General features: G+C 44.7%; 1 protein-coding gene across 5 annotated transcripts in view; it reads right to left on the reverse strand.

Annotated features, from left to right (window-relative positions):
* The window catches only part of C1_1H12orf75 (chromosome 1_1 C12orf75 homolog), a 338,893-nt gene that overhangs the window by 91,451 nt on the left and 225,596 nt on the right, over positions 1-21,846 (reverse strand). For 3 of the 5 annotated variants that reach the window (XR_013599065.1, XM_078655690.1, XM_078655686.1), the window contains exon 5: positions 12,469-12,544. The exons of the other annotated variants lie outside the window; for them this stretch is intronic. Coding sequence is in view for 2 of the 3 variants with exons in the window: in XM_078655690.1 (XP_078511816.1) it covers positions 12,469-12,544 (76 nt within the window). In the remaining variant the exon portion in view is untranslated. The remainder of the gene's footprint in view (positions 1-12,468; positions 12,545-21,846) is intronic. 5 annotated transcript variants of the gene reach the window in all.

Here is a 21,846-nt window from a genome sequence, read left to right on the forward strand (position 1 = left end):
AAAACTAACAGAATCTGTTCCAAATGGCGCATGCATGTAATAGTGGGGGTTGGGTCCGTTGCTAGCACCTACACTGGGCCTTTTTAGGTCTCGCTGATATAGCGCGCATGCGCTATCAGCGTGACATTCTTTAAAGTATTATCAACAATTTCAGTCTTTTCATGATAACATGTTTGAGTCGAGCGGTGCTCGCACTTATGTTGGAGAATTCTTCTTTAAAAAAGCTGTTTAGCAATTTTTTCAAATGAGCTGACAATTTACAAATAGGACAAACACTTGCCTGCGCTTTGTGGCAATCTATGAATTGCAATCCTTAAACGAACATAAAGTAATTCAAAATCCTTGGCAGACCGGCATGTCTGAAAAAATGCAAACACTGTACCATTCTTAATTGCGTTCATACAACTTGAAAAGAGGAGGAGCACACGTTCCAAGTTCTAACCGCAGTTAATTTGAACTTGCCTTATGTGGAATTAATCACATCAGTTCCTTCCTGCGTGTGACTCCTTTGTTATTTCAGACCGGTGTGTCTGAAAGAATCTGAAACATTATGTCATTCCAAGTGCTTTCGTGGGGCTTACACACGCGCGCATACAAAACAGTTAATTTTCACTTGCCTTTCAGGCGACCGGTAACATTCAAGGAACGCGGAAGTGGATGAGAGTGGAATGAATATTTAAGGCATCACTAATAGACTGCCTAAGGCGCATGGTTTTCAATGCTATGTTGCATGCAGGGATTGGTGGTTTGATTCACTGGCAGAGTTTCTGCTGTGCGATTAAGTGTTGGTTTATCTCGCATGTGCAGTTATTTTGAACTTTCCTTGTAGCAGATACAGTGATAAGTGTCTATTAATCTCCGTCATTTCATTCAGGCCTCGAGACGCCATATTAAATTTCATTATTACATTCGCTTCTCTCCTAGTTAATGCAATTTCTGGATCGCCACCTCTAGGGTTTCGCTTGATGACACTGAGGACTGTCAATTGAATTCTTTCTCGTTATGATTCAGATATTGGAAATGGTTCACTAAGGGTGCATTCTTCATTTTGTTGTTTATTCTGGAAGGATGTTGTGCAATTCGTTGTCTGACCTCCTGGGTAGTTTTGCCGGTGTACATTTGTGAGCAAAGGCAAATAATCCCAAACTACATTTCTAATTTTACAATTTGAAAAATCCTTACGTGTCCATTGTTGGCAGCCATTTGTATAAACCGATCCCTCAATGTTGGGACTGCAAGGTACTAGACAGACTGCTCACCATGGTCTCTTGAGGTTGCTAAAATGTATTAATATTCTAGATGGAACATTGGGAACTGACTAGCAAATAACTACCATTATCGTCTCGCAAAGGGAGAGGTCTGAGCTGCTAGTTCTGCCCCTTCAGTGTGTTGGTGATGACTAGGCCATTTGCATCAGGATCAGACCCTATCCCCTGTACAATTTTCTTTTACCCTGCAGGGTACCTTAGATCGTCGGCAGTCTTGATAGAGGTGAACATGTTACAGTCGAAAACTAAAAGAGCGTTACTGTGCTGCTGTGCAGCTCCAGCTTTTACTGTCACTTATATAATAAAATATGCATGTGGCCTGACAACCTGTCCTGTACTAAGCTGTGGACCAAGTTCCAAGGCTGGAACAGTTCCAAAGCACCAGAACATTCACCCATCACTGCCTGCCTGGACAAACTGAAACATGTCAACCACGAATCAAGAGTCCCACCAAATGGATGATTTAGAAAAAACACGGGAAGCACACAGATAACTCAGAATTCCTTATAGACCGGATATACTACATGCCAGCCACAATACCCTGTGAAACATACAGGGGTTCTTTGCTTCTGGATTCAATGGACTTCTGCTTTGTAATTCTTCGGTATAGAAGGTTAGTCAAAGGGCCATCAGTAGCTGCAGGAAATGTTCAATTGCATTGGCCGATTGTACAAAGGGACGATAAGCTTGTTTATCCACTCCCTGTCCAGTTAGCAAGCTAGTGGTGCATTCAAAATGGCAGAATTGATGGGTGAAGCAGGCCAGCAGCTGGCTTGCAAAAGACAAGCCATCTGCACCTGTCCATGCCTGGACTGAGCAAAGGACCCCAGGCATTTTTAATAGGGAAAAGGTGCCTACTCTGACTTATTCTAGAGACCAGCTCTTAATTCTGCATAATTATGGCAACCCACCAGTCTGTCTTTCTCCCATTGTGTTTAGCAAACTAGATTGCAATAAAATCAGTAATTTCCCCTTGTGTAACTTTCAGATCAGCTTTTCAGCACCTACATCCAATACAGTTTACGAAGCCCCTATGTCCATCCCTCAAAGGAATTGACTGCTCCAATACAACCAGCCTTTTTGGGATTTCTTATCAATTCGAGGTCCCTTACTAAAAACAAAGTAGAGGATGCAGAATTTATTATTACCTATGAGCCTGACTGGGTATTCATTACAGAGACGTGGGCCAAGAAGTCTTCTGGTCCTGGCCTGGCCTATGCTATTTGTCCAGCCTACACCATTACGAGACAAGACAGAACTGGTAGAGCAGGATGGGGGCTGGCATTTCCACATAAAACCAAGTACACCTGCCTCATTGATCCTTCCACAACGCATTTCCTTGTGAAGCACAATATTTTTAATTAAATATGTGACCTCCTGAATCTTTTGCAAGGATCTTATTCTACAGACCACCTGGGCCCAGGCCTGCATTTATCACCGAGATTGCTCACTTAATCGAACCCTACCTGGGTAAAAGCAATTTTACACTTCTGGGTGACTTTAGTTTCCATCTGTAAAATGATGGTTGAAAGGATTTTCGGGCCTTCAAAGAAATGTCATGTTGCGGGCTTTCCTAATGAGTGATGGCAGCAACTCATGAAGCAGACTATACTCTGGAATCTTTTCCCCCTCCCTTAGTCTGACCACTATGCTCTTCCCTGTTTTCGCTCCTGGTCTACTACACAGGAGACAGCTATGAGTTGAAAAAACAGATGTTCCAAAAGAAACTGTCCTTATCCCAGCCATGAACACCTGTAAGGGGACAGAGCGCGAGGACACCGAATTGGCAGCTGCACAACTTACCTCTTTGCTTATGTCTTCTATTAATATTGTGGCCCACTGAAAGAAAAATACACACGAAGAAAGATGCCTACCTCGCCCTGATTCTCAGAGAGACTCAGACTGCTGAGACAGGCTTGTCATTGCCAGAAATGCTATCACTCTCAGGAAGGAGACATCTAAAAGGCCATTCTGGCAGAATATTAATTGTCCATCAAGGAAGAAAAGTCTCTTTATTCCACAATGAGCTTGCCTCAAACAAATCATCTAGCGATCTCTTCAAGCTGATCAATCTTCAAACCGCTCCTTCAGCCCCCTCCAATACATTAGAATTGCCCAAGATATTTCTGATCGAATGGCCAAAATCTTGCACACCAATATTCTCAAAATCTATAGGAAACTGAATGCCTCAATTCCGAGTCCCCAAATCCCCTCAATTGGATTGGCAGGCTGACCCAGGTCTACCAAAGACCACGACCCCTATGAAAAGGGCTACCGCACTTCTATCTTTCTTCACTTCTTTTGCACAAGAACTAACAGAGCTCTGTCTATGCAGTGTTAAATCAGGGTCCCCATTGGAAGCCTGCTCTACCAAGGTCTTGAAACTGGCAGCTAATAGAATTGTTCCCCATCTCACTGGTACTTTGAACAAAGCCATCATGTCTGGGTGTTTTCTTCAACTCTAGAGAAAGGCAGTGGTTAAGTCTCTTCTCAAAAAGCTTAAGTTAGACCCTGCAGATCTAAAACTTATCTGCCTATTTCCTTGCTACCTGGATCCACTAACATTCTGGAGAATACCTGAATGACCAGCTGATTACCTACCTGGAACAACATCAACTGCTGGATGTCTCAGTTTGGATTCAGGAGTAACCATGGGACGAAGACTGCATTAGTATCAGGAGTCAACAGCATCCGTTCCATGGTGGATACAGGACCATCAGCGACTTTGATCCTTTTGGTTATATCGTCAGCCTTTGACACCATCTCCCCGACCCTGCTTGTCGAGTGGCTGCAAGAACTTGGGGTTATAGACCTAGCGCTGAAGCTCCTGACATATTTTTTGAGTGATAGGTCTCAGATAGTTATGGTGGAACAGTTTTGTGCTGAGTCCATACCTTTGCCATATGGGGTTCCTCAGGGCTCCTCTCTGAGCCCTACCTTATTCAACTTGTTTGTCTCCCCTCTGGCAAAACTCATAAGATCCTTTGGGCTCAAAGCGCTGTACTCTTCGGATCACCAAAATTATTGGGCCCATCTCTAAGGACACAGAGGCAATTGCTACCAATTTTAAAAATTGCATGCAGGCTGTTGCCACATGGATGGGAAAAGTTACCAAAGACTTAATGAAGACCAAAGTGAGTGTGAGAAGTTGGCCTGGTATATGATGCTCACTAGTTCTAGTGATCACCTTGTACCATGCCAAGCAACCCTTATGGTGCAGGTTGTAAAGTCAACCTTATAGACAAGCTATCCTAGGGGTAGCATGGACTAAGCAGTCTTAGGCTAAACTCTGTAAAGGCATGTGAAGCAAGCTGTTTTACCATACACAATCCCTTGAATACCAAATGAAAGGACACCACACAGATATATATTGAAAATATATATAGATTTATTTCTACAAATAACCCTGATACTCTTTATGAGCACAGAAGCAAATGCGTTAAAACAAAACAGTTTAAATACACAAAAGTTGCACAATTATGGATGAGCCCTAGGGGCCACCTAAACCATATACTAAAATAGTGGTATAAGAACCACTATGGGGAAAGTGAAGAGGCCTAGGGCCTGGGGAATCGCTGGAGCTGTTCGGGACTAGCAGTGAAGAAGTCGGGAAAGGCCCGCGGGACTCGGGAGCAGTGCGGAAAGTGCACGCTTTACCAATGCAATGTCAATGGTGCATAAAAGTTACAAAGTTAGTTATTAAGGAACCTTCCGAGTGACCTAGAAGGATGAAACTTTAGACACAGACACTAGAGGTGTGTACCAGTGTGGGAACACCGGCGTTGCTGAGTTACCTCACCCACAGGAAGCGGGTGCACAGGGTCGAAGTAGTGTCGGGTTTCGTCACGCAGGTCGATGGTGCTTGGAGCTGAAGATGCTGCAGGCGGCTCGATGTGAAGAGTTCCGGTGGATCCAAGGGTGGATCTGAAGAGGTGAAGACCTGAAAGCAGAGGGGACAATGTTCAAAGTCACTAGCCAGTGACTACCGTGGAACCAGAGTGGAACCAGGCGATGTAGGGTGCAAACAGGCGTCGAGGTGTAGCTTCTCTCTGCAGCCACGTGGACACGAGGGGTTGAAGACGTCCAGGAGTCGGTCACGAGCTGTCCCACGCAGGCTTCTCGCTGTTGGCGGTGTCGGCAACTTGATTGGAGCAAACAGGCCTTGGCTAATGCAAGCCACGCAGGAATCAAAAAAGGCTTGGTACTCGGACCAGCAAGGTCAGAGCAGGTGCTCCTTTCTACAGGAGCGAGGGCAAGTCTGGAGCAACCAGACCCGCAGTGTAAGTTGAAGGTTTCATCGCCAAGATGGCCGCTAGCCATGTGGCAAGTGGACGGGATGGCGCGTCGAGTGGCACAGTGCAAAAGGGCCCCACGCAGATCGTGGAGATGCTGGGGGGCTGATCTTCGGTGCAAGGGCTGCTCGAGGTTGGGGCTTCTCAAACCCCAAAGCACAGCGTCGAGGGTGCCTCTGATGCTGCGCAGTCAGCGTTTCTGGGGTCTTCCAAGAGGTCCGGTCCCACGTCTCTCGGTGCCTCCACGGGTCCCTTCTTTGCAGGGACTGTGGATCGGGCGGTGAGAAGTCTGGGAGTCTGGGTCTTGTCAGGCTCTGGGCTCGGGCTCCGGCGGGAGGAGGCGGCAAAGCAGACGTCGAGTTGCTGGTTGGTGCCTGTGTTCACAGGGTGGTCACTCCTTGGCCACAAGGGAGATTCTCTTCCGTCTTCTGTGCAGCAGAATGTCGAAGTCCAGTCTTCTTCTGTATTTCAAGTTGATTTAGGATGATCTCAAGTCTCAGGACACAGCTCCCACTCTTATTCGAATCTGGGGGGCCGGATCACCTACTAGGTCCCTCCTCTGGGTGGAACCAGGAAGGGGGGTGGTTACACCCCCTTTCCTTTGTCCAGTTTCGCGCCAGGACTGGGGCTGGAAAGCCCCAGCACCGGTTTGAACTGGCCTATGCACAGGGACACCTTGTGTGCCCCAGGCATGTCTGATTCTATTCAGCCCTGTCCTACCCAATACACAAAATCCTGTCTGGAGTGGTGCTAGCACCTCCCCAGGCAGGAAACCCTTTGTCCAAGCTGCCCTCGCTGGAAGGACTCCCAGCAGCAGGAGGTCAGACTTGTGTCTGTGGTGGCAGCATCCATTTTGTGATGCTGAGGCTCTGTTTAACTTTAACCGGGGTTCAGGCTAGGTACATGTCGTGTCCCTCTAGAAGGGTGGAATGCTACCCCCGTCGCCAGAACTGGCGAGGGGGTAGTATTCCAATTCGTATGATACCTTACTCGACATGTTTTGATAAAGCCAAACCCAAGATAGCATTTAACCGCGAGGTTCATAATGCACTTAAGAGTATATGGTATGGCAATATCATGAAACAGCTAAAGGACATGGTTCCGAAAGCTGCAGACAGGCTCAGCTCATGCCAGAGCACCATCTCACATATTTCCAAGCACTCTGCTTCCAGGATTGATGAGGCCTTCCATAGGAGTGACTGATAGGAACATATGTGTCCATTTTAGGTTAGGTATAGGCATACTACACCTAAGTAAGGGGTGGTTACACCGACTTACCCCAGCTGAGTGATCAGCCAGTTGTGTCAAATATGGAGGCCAGGCCAGGGGTGGCACAATACATGCTGCAGCCCCTCGTAGGCCTTGGAAGCACCTATGCCCTGGGTACCTGGGTACTCTGTTACAGGGGCCAATAAGGTGAACCAGTTCCAATTTCGTTATGCACCTAAAGTACATGGGTAACAATTTAGAGAGAACAGCAGGCTGTGGGTCTGATTAGCAGGCCCACAGCCACATTAAGTCATAAACCAGTGAAGCAAAAAAGCAAAAATTTGGGGTGACCATAGGATAGCAGACCCTACTCTCCTACAGTGAGGTCTTTATCTTTGACAGTCAACCATCCATATAGAACCATTTGTGGTGACCAGGCAGGCTGGGGTCTTTACCCACTCAAACTGACTCCACTAATAACCTTGGAGTTTTGGTCGATAAAAATGTATCCCTCGACCTCCAGGTCAACTGGACAGTTTCCACCTGTTCTTGGATTATGAAGACCCTTTGAAAAGTATTTCCTTAAATCCCCCTTCTGGCACGTAATCAAGTGACTTTGGCATGGATTTGCTGCACATGCTGTGGAGCTGCCCGCGACTCTGGGAATACTGGGTGGTAGTGACCAATGCCCTGGCTTGCTGCACAGAGCGTGCAGTGGCACTAGTATGGGAGAAGGCCATAATACACAATTACCATAGGAACAAGAGCCAAAGAGGGACCTCTAACTTTATCGTCTTGAAACTGGTTGTGGCGAAGCGGATGATCACTAAAAGATTAAAGTCCCCTGAATCCACTCGGGCACTGGCTTGGAGATGCTCCCTGCAGGTGTGGGATATGGCGAGAAGAGTTGACCTGCATCTGGAGGACACACTAGGCCTATGCAAAATCCCAACTGCAGCACATTGGGACACAATTCTGTGTAAATAGCAGAGACAAGTCAACGACATAATGGACATATCAGTCCTCAGCATCACTACACAGCGTGAATTAGGGAAGACGCGCTAATAGCAAGGAGAGCCTGGTAGAGGGATTGCCGGCAGAACCACAATCAGACAACACCTAACATAGTCCTGGTACTGTGCGCTTGCATATCGAGATGCATAGGCAAATGCGTACCTAATGAGGAGGCGATCAGGGGCTGCTCTAGTTCTTGTTAAAAACACCACTGCCCCTAGTTTTGTTTACGTTGTCCCACACGTTTTCACCCGCTTCCCGCGTTGACAGACGGATTCACAGTTCACACACCATTGCAGTGCAGTTGGAACACCATAATAGCTGAACCCTCACTGAGGCCAGGGATAGGGGGCCAAACGGGATGTATGCAGTAATACACAATGGTAGAATAATATATGTTCCAGTGATACACCCCCCTAAAACTGTTGCGATCCTCAGGCAGAAATCTTTACTGTTCCTAAATACAGAAAATCGAGATGGGAAGGCAGAGCCTTTTCGGTGGCCACATCCAAGCTTTGGAATTCTCTTTCTTATTCCATCGCTACTCTTCAAGATCACATTCCTTTTCATAAGGCCTTAAACACTTAGCGTTTTACTCTAAGGTAGTGCTCGGGCCTATAACTTTTTCTGCCTCTCTTCCTACCCAAGACTAACTGCTACCAGTGTCTTGACGCCTTTGGGAGGTTGTTTGCACTTTATACGTTTATTTAATTTCAGTTCATTGGCATTATGTTATTCTAATTACATTATTTAATTTAAATGGAATAAGAGACCTACACTTTGTAAAGTAACAAACTTTATTGGACAATCCATTTACTGTGTGCTATAGAATGGTTTACTGCATCAGACTTCCAGTCAAACACCAGCCCTCAAGATAAAGCCTTGAGTGTTCAGAATGACAATCCCCTAGAAGTCAACGCTTTAAAAGATGGTTCTTGGCAATCCAGTGAGTTTGCACTTTTATCTAGTTCTAGTGGTTTCAGGAACAAATGGCAAAACTTGCTACAAGTATTGCCAGGTTGCCCCAGAGTCCTGGTGGCCCAAAGAACTGGCTTGACACAGACCATGTCCTACAGAGGCTGCTTCTTTCACAGCAAGAACATTGTTGCAAGACTTCATTGTCCAGGAAGCACCCCATCTGCTCTACTCCGACCCACCCTTCACATGCTCACATACATTTTCTTCCAGGTTGCATGGACTTTAGATCCAATGTTCTTTATATAATTCGCTAAACAATTGAAAACTGGCCTCGAAAAAAATTCATTGGGATCTGATGATCACTTGAGCAGAGGTGCTTTCCCGAGCACAGCTGAGGCCCAAGTCCCAACCATGAGAAGTTACCAGCCCACTGCTTGCTTATTCGCAAACGGAGAAACTCATCCTACGATTGCAGTTGCAAGGAATGTATAATCCAACATGAAAGTTTCACCCACTTTAAGAAAGGTGTAGAGATCCGGGAGAAGTAGTATACCCCACAGATTACAAAAGGGCAAATAAAGAAGTCATCTTCGACTCTGAAACTTCTTTTAGTCAGATAAATCATGCTAATATTATGCACCTTGCTTTGAAATTCAGTTTACTTATGCATGACGAGTTATCTTGTGTTTCCTGTTGCAGTGTGGATGCTACGTTCGAGTGATTTAGGGCTGTATTGTCTTCGTGCATCTTAAGGGAAGGGGAGGAAGTTCTATCTTACCATGGTCTTTCATTTTACTTCTGTGGTTTTATATTTGTCGGTCTCACTTTAGATGGGTTTCTCTTGCTGGGCTGCCTTGTTTATCGGGCTTTTCATCATTAAAGGAGAAGGTTCTATATCATCCAATGGTCCTAGCTCGACACTTTGATTCCAGAGACGTTAATCACATCCCCTGTGCCCTGCATAACTTACACTGTTTTCCACTTCATCAGGGGATCGAATTAAAGAGCCTTTGTAAATTGCTTGTGCTGTGTTCCAATTTAAACAATGTTAGAAAGCAACTGCCTATAAGCCTGCTTACATTTTCACCGATTTATCCAGTCAGCCCTCACACACAGAAATAAATCCAAGGGTAAACACTGCACAACTGTTCCATGTTGCAGAATAATTATTCCGGGTACATATAGTCTATCTATCCACTACAACACTGGCACAAATTAAGTACTGATATCACACCATCCATCCTATCCACCTTCCCAGTGCCGTTTTCTGTCTGGACCTTTTCACCATATTATCTGTTATGTTATGTTATTTTATGTTATCCAGAGTTTTGTAGAGCGCTCAGCTACTCAGACAGAGTGTCCCAGCGCTTTCGGACCCAGCAAGGCACAGAGCAAGGAAGAAGGTGGAATTATTGGCCAAACAGCCAAGTTTTAAGATCTTTTCTAAAAGACAGCAAGGTGTCAGCCTGCCTTATTGACAACGGTAGTGCATTCCAAGCCCGGGGCGCAAGGTGCTTAAAAGAGCGACCCCCCGCAACGAGCACGCCTAATTGCCGGGACTGTGGCCAGCGACAGTGATGCAGAGCGTAAAGCTCTGGATGGGCAATGAAAACTAATCCTATTCCTGAGGTAGCAGGCGCCTGTGCCATGCAAGGCTTTGAAAGCTATTGTAAGAGCCTTGAAGGCAATGCGTTTCCGTATATGCAACCAATGAAGGGATTTCAGAAGTCCCGCGGCGCCAGATCTCTGGCTCAGGCCAAAAATTGCTTGTGCCGCAGAGTTCTGCACCACCTGTAAGCGCGACAGGAGGTATTCAGGAAGGCCCAGATATAACACATTTGCATAGTCCAGCCTTGAGCCTATCAAGGCTTGAACCGTAGTCCTCTTGTGGGCAATGGAGAGGAGTGGAAGGAATGTTTTCAACATTTTTAAAAGACCGAAAAACTGTCCAACCAGGCCCAGAATCTGGGATTTAAAAGTGAGACAAGTGTCCATTTTCACTCCAAGATTCTTGGCCACCAAGATGTCAGCGGAAGGTGGAAACATAGCCGCGGGCCACCAGGACTTCCAACAGGGGACTGGAGGGCATCCAAAGAAGAGAACCTCCAATTTATCAGAGTTGCACTTCAACTGGTTCAGTTGGAACCATGCAAAGACAGCCTCCAGGCAACTCTTAATACGCTCTCCATTGAAGTCCAAGTTCTTTTCACACGTGAAAAGAAGCTGGGGGTCATCGGCGTATGAGACAATCCGGGCACCATAGGATTCAGCCAGCGCCGCCAGAGGGGACATATAGATGTTGAAAAGAGTGGGGCTTAAAATAGACCCCTGGGGAACTCCTACCTCCAGTGGCGGCACTACAGCTGAATATGGAGGGGCCCAGACTGTCTGTTGGCGGTCAGAAAGAAAAGACTCAAACCATTTGAACACCGTCCCTTCTAACCCAATCTCCAAGAGTCTTGCAAGGAGGCGGTTGTGGGGGACGGTGTCAAACGCCACCGATAGATCTAACACCAGCAATGCTTTTCCTCCGCCATCCTTGACCTCTTTGATAGCCTCCGACATTTCTAGCAGTGCCGTTTCGGTACTCATGTCGCCCGAAACCCAGACTGGGTGTGATGGAGGACGCCATGTGTCTCCACAAAATCCGAGAGAACGGACTGTCCATGCTTTTCCACGACCTTCGCCAGGGCCGGGAGCAGGGAGATAGGCCTATAGTTCGCATGGATGCTAGAGTCGAGGGTTGGCTTTTTCAAGAGGGGCAGAACCAGCGCTTGTTTCCAAGCCTGCGGCACCACACCCATCTCAAGAGAGTGATTTAAAATCGGGTTGATGATGGGGTTAATGACATGTGCAATTTTGGCTAAAAACTTCGCGGGACAGGGGTCCAGCGGGGAACCCGATTTCATTTTAGATAAAAAATCCAACAACGCTTTAGGCCAGAGAGGCGGGTAGTTAAACAGTGAGGGCCGCCCTGAGGCCGGCAAAGACGCCAGTGGCACGAGATTGACGGCTCCCACAGGTGCAACCGGCGCAAAGGATGCCTGAATGCTCTGAATTTTATGGGCAAAAAAACCTGCCAATTGGGTGACCCAGGGTTCAGAGAAAGAGCACTTGGGTGTAATGGAAACGGGCGATGTGAATTCCTTCACAATCATAAAGATTTCCTTGCTGGTGTTAGTAGCCTCATCAATCCTCCTAGCAAAGTAGGATTTCTTCTCCAGATAGATTTCTTTATGATAAGCCTTAACGCACAATCTATAGGCTTCCTTCAGTGGTTCCTCATAGTTCGATCGCCATGCTCTTTCGGCCTTCTTACAATGCCAGCGGCTGATGTTAAGCGCCAGCGTAAACCAAGGTGCCGAGGCTTGAATAAAGTTTTTATGAGCCGACTGGGGAGGAGCTAGCTTATCAAGGCACTGCACAAGCCACGTTTGAAAGCGCTCTAAATCTTCCTCTAAGTCGCCGGTGAATGAGCAAGGATGTACCGTCAGGTACTGTGTTATCAAATCCGGTGACACCCTGTGGAAAGCACGAGGGATCTGGGATTGACGACCAGGGCCCCTAGTGGTGGACCTGGATCTGACTGTGTAATAGATTGCTGCACCTTGAAGTGGCCCAGATCACACAATTTAAGTAAAAATGATAACAAATAACATATTTAGTAGCCGAAGCTGCAGATAAAAAAGATTGACATGTTAACATGGATATTTAAACAAGTGCAAGACACCAGCATATATATATATATATTTATTTTATTAGCTTACCTGTCCAACTTTTCTTTGGCTGAAAGCAAGGGTTGCAGCATCTGTTGGTAGGCCCACATACACGCCCCCATAACTCCTTGATCAAAGAAAGTTACCAAAAAAAAGTTTACGTAAAACACATTTGTCTTGCTTTCCAACGTTTAAATGTATCAAATCAATATGCCTTCTCAGAGGGGAAACTATAAGCCCAATTTCAAGAAAAGCACTGACCTTTATTGTACATCATTTATCTGCGGAAATATGTCAACCATGGACACTGAGTAAATGACTACTGCATGTTAGGTCTTCCCAGTAAGGATGTATTTTGATAAAATGATGGTTTTGAATAATCACAGAGGATTTAACACTTGTTTAAAATGTCTTGTTAGCTGGTCAGTTTACTATTCACAGGCTGCTTGCGAGGACATTAATTGTATTGTAGTGTACTAGCACTTATAGCAACGCATACCTCATTGCTGGGCACCGAAGCAATTAATGGGGAACGCTGTATAGAACCAGTGCAGCATTTCCATTTACCTGCATCACAACTGCACTGAATGGTCTTCCAACAGCCAGACTCACAGAATAACTTCAAAACATGACAAACGAGCCGTAGGTAATGCCCAGTTTGCTCTGCCACGTATACATCATATAAGTGGAAATTGTCCCCTAAGGCAATATCTTTAGAACAGCTAAAAAATACTGGGCAACGGAAACGGACAAGTTCGGCATGGGGAAGCAGTATGAATGGTGACAATTATGGTGGGTTTTTGAAAATGAAGGAAAGTGTGAGTGCAGCTGTGTAAGGACGAGGTGCCTGTACAGAGTACGTATGAGAAACTGAAGGGTAACAAAACCAAGGATTATAATGTAAGAAATATATGCGTTCATGAGATTGATTGAAATTATGGAACGGTCTTGTCTAACTACCGGCCCATTTCTTTAGTTCCTGCGTCAGGACAAATATTAGAAAATCTGGTTGATGCCCAATTGGTCAATTTTTTAGGTTCACGTAACCTTCACTGCTTTCAAGCACCGAGCATGATCTCATCAAATCCCTTAAGCTGATGTTAGATAGCGGCAGGAATGCTGCGCTGATTCTTTCAGATAGGTTGGCGGCCTTTGACACGTTCGTCATGGTACTCTCCTTCAACATCTGGCAGAGATAGGAATTTGTGATCATGCTTTGGCCTGGCTTCAATCTTTTTTTAGAAACCCAAAAGCAAATGATCACGTTAGGGCCTTTTAATTCAAAAGAGAAATTGCTTAAATATGATGTCTCCCAGGGCTTGTCACTTAGCCCAACTTTATTCAGTGTGTGTATGCCCCCCCTTATTACTCTTATCTAATTATCTGGTATCTTCACCACGTCGTACGTGGATGACAGATAAATTATTACCCTTGACAATAATTCTACTAGCTCAGAACACTCTTTTGATTGCCTTTTGGAGGCTATTGCGTGGATAAATGAAAATTTCCTTAAGTGCAATGCTGATAAAACGAAAATGTTACCTTTTGGGTAGAACAACCAGTTCTTTATCTCGGTTTGGTGGCTAGACAGGTGGTGAGTAAGTAATTTATTGTATTAATTAATAAAAACCTTTACAAAAAGGAATCGCTCAAGGCGAAAGTTCATAAAAATAAACTACAGTTTCATCATTTATGCACACAACAATAAAAGAACTATGGGACATGTTGGCTTAGCCCAGCGTTTCCTGTTCAGCTGGCTTGTGCCTTGCTCCGGCGAAGTGTCTATTCATCTGATAAGCATTGGGCGGTCCTTAAATATTTAATTAAAAATATCCTATGAGTAACGTTTGTATTTAAAAATAGCAAAATTAGTAGTATCGTATATCGGACTTGTGGTCAATTTTTGCAATAGGGATGCTACAGGTCCGTGGCCTCTCTAGTGCCCAATAGTGAACCAAAGTTTATTTTCAATGTAATAAAAGGAAAGCTTTTTGTGTCAGGCGTTTCCCCAGTAAAAGAATGCCAATTCCAGGGGATGGTGAGCCCTTGATCGGAATGGTTTATAGACAGGTGGTGAATAATGTGGGTGTCAAGTTTGATAATTCGTCTTTTTACCCCATGTAAAAAACATGTCAGTCAGGGGTATGTTTTTCTGTGATTAAGACTAAAAACATTTTAAACAAGCTTGTGGACTTTCTAGCTTTTTCAGCAAGGAAGGTGGTTGTTCATGCCCTGATCACCTCAGGGCTTGACTATTGCAATAGTCTCCTCTTTGGTCTGCCTAATGATCTGATCCAGAAGCTACAGGTGTTACAAAATGCTGCAGCGAGACTAGTACTTCAACTCCCTCGTCAAAGCTCCAGCACATGGGGTTTGTGGGAGCTCCATTGTTTATCTGTTGGTAAATGGATTATTTTCAAAGTTTTAACTATTGTATTCAGGGCCTATTATCAAACTGGTCCTAAATTCCTCACTGACTGTTTTGATCCCTACCGGCCACAGAGAATGTTGCGATCTGCCTGTAATAATCTTCGAGCTGTTCTGAAGTTCAGGTTACAAACTAGGGGTAGTGGGCAGGTCTATATCTGTTCCAGGGGGAAAGGCATGGGACAATCCTCTGCTCAGTTTGAAGCAAGCTGCCTTACTTGTTACTTTCATAAGGGTTCTGAAAACATGGCTGTTCACTCAACCTGAAGTGTTTGTTTTCTGGAGTGACATGTTTTTTTCTTTTATTTCAGTGTTTGCGCCAAGATGCCTCTCAAGGTGGTTGTGATTTACAAATGCCAAGTTCATTCATACATTCATAAACCAGATGCTGGTATAGCAACACTGCTGATAGAGGATTTTGGTAGGACATGATTGCTGATTGTGAGGGCACCAGGGTAGGTTGAAAAGAATAAGTTAGAGTCTTAGTCACAACCCGGAGCTTGGCTGGAAAAACAATGTACATTACTGGAAACTCTGGTCAGTGTATACACTGTATGGGCATAGACAGGAGCAGATTACCCTACACCACTAAACCTGCTGTTCACACTGGTTCTGGTGTGCAAATTAACGATGGACTGAGTTGCAACCCAGAGTAATTAACAGTAGCGGAGATTAATTTAAGCATTCCATCACTTTTTTGTATACTTTAGCCAAACACCCCAAATGGGACGGGTGTGCCCAGACGTGGGTTCTGTGAACACTGTGCCTCTAGAACAAAGGTATTATACATGACCGAAAAGTCCTAACCAGGCCAAAACCAGTCTTTTTTTTATTTTTTTTTATTTTTTATTGATAAAAATGGTACATAAATGGACAAATTTCAACAATTATTACATACATGATAAGAATCTGATAAATATTTGATATATTTACATACATTTTTAATTACATCTTTTTAGCGGGAACGAGAAAAAATAAATAAATTAATTAATAAATAGATAAATAGGGTTAGAAATCAGTTTCAATTAATTGGAGATGAACAATTTATTTTTATTTTTTTACCCATTTCTATCTATTCTCCAATTAGTTACAGGAGCCCATAGGCGTATACCCTCCTTACGCTGCCTCATGCCTTTATATTCGTAGAGGCAGGATTCTATGTTATGAATTCCTAGAAATCTCGAGAGCCACATCTGAAAGGATGGGGGGTTCGTATCTTTCCACGCCGCAGAAATTAAAATTCTAAGTACCGCTACAGATAAAAATATTAGATCTCTTTCAGCCTCGTCTAAACCCAACTTAGAGTCTGTACACAGTAAAATTAAGGTAGGGGATAGGTCGATGGACTGACCTAGCAGCCCCTCCATAAATTTCATTATTTCTTTTTTAACATTTTAAAAAAGAAAATAACAAAACCAGTCTTGGGTTGCTTGCATTTCAGTCCAGGAAGGACTTGAACTGGCAGTTCGTGCTGGACTGTTCCTATTGGATTAGGGTCAAGACTGATATGCATCAGGGACTGTGTTGGACTTGGCCCTTTTTGCAGGGTAATTCCTGAACTTTCTCCCTTCCTCCTGTATATTTTCTGACCTGTTATTGGTGGTTTTGTGACTCTGGGCACTTTACCACTGCTGATCAGTGCTAAAGTGCATATGCTCTCTTCTGTAAATTGTGTTATGGATTAGTGATTCCATGATGGGTTATTTGATTTACCCGTCAGACCCTAGTACAGTGCACCATGTGTGCCCAGGGCCCGTAATTCAAATGCTGCTGGTGGGCTTGCAGCAATGATTGTGACACCCACAGAGGCAGCCTGTAAAATGTGACTCAGGCCTGCCATTGCAGAGCCTATGTGCAGTCTGGGACGGCCATGTCGACTTGGCAAGTGCACACACTTGCCAATCACTAAACTTTCCCTTTTCTACATGTTAGTCACCCCCAAGGTACCCCGGTGGGCAGGGTGCATTGTATGTGAAAGGTAGGACACATCCTGATGTGTGTGGCATGTCCTTATAGTGAAATACTGCCAATTTCGTTTTTCACTATTGCAAGGCTATCTGTTCCCATTGGCCAGAATGGCAGTTTGCTTATAACATCTTATAAACATAACTAAACCAGGGAACAGGATAGGAAATGAAGTTTAGTATGCCTGAACTCAGAATGTTAAAGTGCATCTTTTAGTGTGGGTGATTTTGAGTTTGAAAGTACCACTTTTAGAAAGTAGGTATTTTCTTGCCTAACCATCCAGTGTGCCTCTGCTAGGTTTGTGTATTGCATGTCTGGCTTGTGAGTGACAGGGGCTGGGAGACGGCAGCGGCTCCGGCAGTCTGATGAGTCAGGCTGGGCTGAATGGGACCTGGGTTGAATTTAGAGTAGGGGGAGGAGTTTTCCTTTCACCTGCCTGGGAGAAAGGAAAACTGCTTTCAACAATGCTGTCTCCACCTCCTACCAGGAAGCTGCACCAGTTAAGACAGAACTGGTTTTGGCTGGGTACAGACACTCTGTCTTTAGAGAACAAAGAATGTGTGTATAAAAAGGGGGACCCAGACCCCAGAACTTTAGATCACTTCTGGGAAATCAAGCGGAACCTTTACCAAGGAGAAGAGCCAAAGAAGCTGAAGGAAAATTACTCCCCCTGTGCTGTTTGCTGTTTGGGGCTGGCCTTCAGTGGTTACTTGTTGCCAAGGAAAGGAGAAAAGGACTTTGCTGTTTGCTTTGTCATCTTCAGGAAGATCTCCAAGGACTTGAAACTGAGCTTACCTCCGGTCTGAAGTCTCAGGGACACAAAGATTTCACCACCAGCTCCCCTGAATTTCCTTGCTGGGAATTCTGACGTGCAAAGAAGTGCCTGCTGCTATTCGCGACCTTTAGACACTGTTTGTTGTTGGGAGCTGGAAGATCGATGCAACAAGGAAGAAGCATGTCACATCCGCACCGATTCCCGACGCTCGCCAAGTCACAGTGAGGAAGGCGTGCCGCATCCGCACCTGGTCCAGATGCACTGCTGAGCCACGGAGAAGAAGCGTGTCGCATCCACACCGGGTCCAGACGCATCACAGAGAAACCCGTTGCAGCGCCTGCCGTGCGGCTGCAAACGTTCACACATCAACCGGATCATTGCCTCGCATTGAGGCACCATCTTGTTGCACCGGAAAGCAGTAAGAAACAGACGCATCCCCTCCTCTCCTGTAAGGAACGGACGCATCGCCTCCCCTGTGATGCAATAAGGAACAGACACATCGCCTCCCCCGTAGCAAGGAACTGATACATCACCTTCACTGCGAACCTTTTGTTTGTTTTTGTGTGACGCATCTAAGGTACTTTGCGAGAAAAGTGTCACATTTACACCTTGCATTGAACTGAACTATTTCTACCATTGAAAAGCCTATTTTTGATACTTCGCCATTTGGTCTTGAATAGATAAGGGTTACTTATTTTTCTAAACTGGTGTGGTGTCCATTTGTAGTGTCTTCACTGTATTACTGTATGTGTTCACAAATGCTTTACACACCGACTCTGAGAACAGCCTGTCTGCTCGTGCCAAGCTACCAAGGGGGTGAGCAGAGGTTATTTTAGAAGTGTATCCCACTTATCCTGGCTAGAAGCAAGGGACCCTATTTGGACAGAGGTACCAACCTCTGCCAACTAGAGACCCCCATTACGAACAGATGGTTTCTCTATTAGGGCTCCGGGGTGCACTCCTCTGGCATTCCTAGAGGTTTACCTAAAAAAATATTAAATAGATCTATTTATTTAGCTACACGATCTGTTCTAAAGCAGACGACTAAAGCCTGGCAGTAAATCAACTCTCTGCAATGTTAAGCATGACGCAGGGCTTACCTTTCTAAAGCCCTTCAATGCCATTGTAGTCTATGCTGGCATCCACTGCAGGCCAGTGACGCTGTGAGCCTCATTGTTTCAGGCATCGGGTCATCATCCCTGCGGGAGGCCAGACGTCTCATTCACAGGCCTAGGGTCCACCATTTCCCATTCGTCACACAGTAGGACTGGATGTAAGCACATGCAATTTGGTACATTGTCCTCAGTAACGGTAAGTGTTATTATGCTCATCTCGGGTTATCTATATTGTGCTGAGCCCCTTGGCCACCCTAACCTTCCTTCCTTTGACAACCTAGGCCCTGGCAGCAGGTCACAGGATCTATTGAAGTGGAGCTGCTGTATTTATTCACCCGTGAAATTGATCTAAAATATGAGCAGGGTTTTTTGTTCCCTTGTGAAGTAGATCCAAATATCAAAGTCAAGCACAAAGGGAGGAATATGTGCTTATAGTACAGGCAGTTTCATACTGTATAGCATTAAAACTAGCCCTAATCATACCTTTAACATTAATGCTAAAAACGTGGATTGATTTACAAACAATGAATGTTAAAAACTTTAAGATAATGCATGTCAGATATTTAGTTCCTTTTTTATTTCACAGTTTTTTACCTAGTCTTGCATTCCCCAAGATTGTTTGTTATTTCATTACGTTGTGCTTTTGTATTTTTTGTGCATCTTATTACTCTGGTGTAATGCATACTTTGAGTCTTGCCAGGTGTTTGAGGGGCTTTGATTGAGAGCTCTGTCGGTGAGGCTGTAGGCGAAGCAAAGTGCCTGTCAGGGGGTTGGCCTCTTTGCAGATCACACAGAACAATGGTCATATTTTCCAGTTGTAATTAAAATTCTGTGTAAATGTGTGAGACTGGGTACACAGACGTCAATATTTACAAGGCAAAAGTAAAAGAAAATAAAGCACTTAAATGTGAATGAGTGCAGTGTATGTTTAGAGGTGGTGAAGTGAGGTAGATGTGAAGAAGTGAAGAAGTGTATTTGGGGGAACAGTGAAAAGAGGGTGCTGAAGAGATGAACAATGAGGTTGAAAATGCGCAGATGGACAAGATGTGCAGAGAAAAACGCATACATATCTAACATAGAGCCCACATAACTGAAGGCCAGTACTCCTACCTCAGACCTCAATTTTTAATTCACAGTCTGACAAACTCGGAATTGAAACATTTTCAATTTTAATTTTTTATTACAAATCATTGTGTTACTTACTTATCAAACAGCTAACAACCATTGACAAAGCCAATAGTACCGACAGGTTTTATGTGCATGTCAATTGTTGCATTATATATCTGGATGCAATAACAATGGAGAGAAACCAAAATACCTATCAGATTGCAATCTATGGGATTTACATAAATTAATTTCACATGTTCCCTTTTAAAGAGCCCCCACTTTTTACATCCCATTTAAAGATCTGTTTGCACATGTGTCTTTTTGACTGATTGCAGTCATCAGCTGTTGGTGCTTCCCAAAGCCAGGCTAGAGCACTTTCTACCAAAGTCGATGAAGCATACACTGCAAGACAAGGCAGCACACACTTCAAAGGTCCTGAAGTTGTTGTGCTGTACACTGTGCACATTCCAGTAACTGTTCAACATATTAATGCAGTAATATATGGGACAGTTGTTAATATTTAAAGAATATACATGCCCACTGCTTTATAAACCGTGCTTCTCACTAAATTCGTTTGCTATAAAATGCACCATTTGCCAATTGTTTAAAAAAAATTCTGGAGAACGATTCCATGTCCCACACATTTGTCAATTAAGCTTCCTCACTTCGCTAGTCACATAAATGTCATACCCAACTTTTACCCCCACCTCTTTCAAATATCACCAGCCTCCATTGCTCCCGACTGTTCACTAATTAATAGAGTAATGCCCAAACCATTTATAGCATCATGTCACATTTGAGCGAGTCAGAATCAACCACAGAGTGTGTAGCAATGTTTATCTTTGGATGCACTCAATGTGGTCAATCAAGTAACGACACTTTTACTTCTTTTTTTTTTGTTACTTGCACGATTCTATTCATATTAGAATCCGCACTTGTGCGGGCTCCTCTTAGTGAAATGCCTTACTTATGTGGCTTTTCCCATTGAAGACCTGGGCGTTCATTTCATCTCTGGGAATCTGATAGGTCTCAGATCATCATGTACACATTGCAGAACAAAACCACAGAACACCTCACTGGAACCACATCTCCATGCCCTGGGTTTCTGCTAAAAAACAAGAGCAGGTGGAGTGTGTTTGCAGCTCAGGGTGAGGCATGGCTTTAGTGTTTGGCAGATGCAGGTCGTCCGTAGAAAATGGGGCGATACCCCGCCTGCCTTCTTTAGAGAGTATGCCCACGTGTCCCGTCTGGAAAGGGAGGATGGGACAGGCGAGTGTTCCTGCGTCCGCCAAACTCTAAATCAGGCCTCAATGCCATCTGTCAATTATGAGAAACTCAGCCTACATAGAATTACATACCCCTTCCATGTGATGCAAGGAGCATAACAGCACAGAATCAATATGCTAGGTTTTTTGTCCCTGTGCAAAGGTTTCTACAGTGCGAAGCAGGTCTAAGAGCGGATTTAGAGTTTAATAGCTGCAGGACATCCGCTAAAAGCGACAAGCATCCCGGGCCCACTGTTCTGAGCCCACTTTAAAGAGGGCAAAGGGCACCCCTAGCTTTTTGGAAAATGAGCTGCACCAAACACGTTCTAAATCCACCAATGTGTTTGGAGGAGCAGTGGTTTGCTCCATTTCTGGGGTCACAAAAAACCTCCCTCAACCATGGCTGTCTCAATGCCTTTTCTCTTGTGCAAGCATTACAAAGCAAAGCAATGAATGCACAGAGTTTGCCATGGGTTGGGGCAGCCAAGCTCCTGTATGAAAGTTGTAATCCAGCGAAGCTGATATTGCGATTAAGGTTTTATGGTATACACCCGTTACAACGGATCTTTTACTCCGCACTACCATTACAACGCGACTTTTACTCCGCATACCATTACAACGCGACTTTTACTCCGCATACCATTACAACGCATTGCGCTGGGGGGCGCTCTAGGATAGGGAATAAGTATAATTTACTATCCAACACCTTCCCTAGGGTCCACGGGGACTGGAGTTAGAATAGTAAATTATACTTACCACTATCCAGCGCCCCAAG

This window comes from Lissotriton helveticus, chromosome 1_1, assembly GCF_964261635.1.
Source record: "Lissotriton helveticus chromosome 1_1, aLisHel1.1, whole genome shotgun sequence".
Taxonomy (NCBI): Eukaryota; Metazoa; Chordata; class Amphibia; order Caudata; family Salamandridae; genus Lissotriton; species Lissotriton helveticus.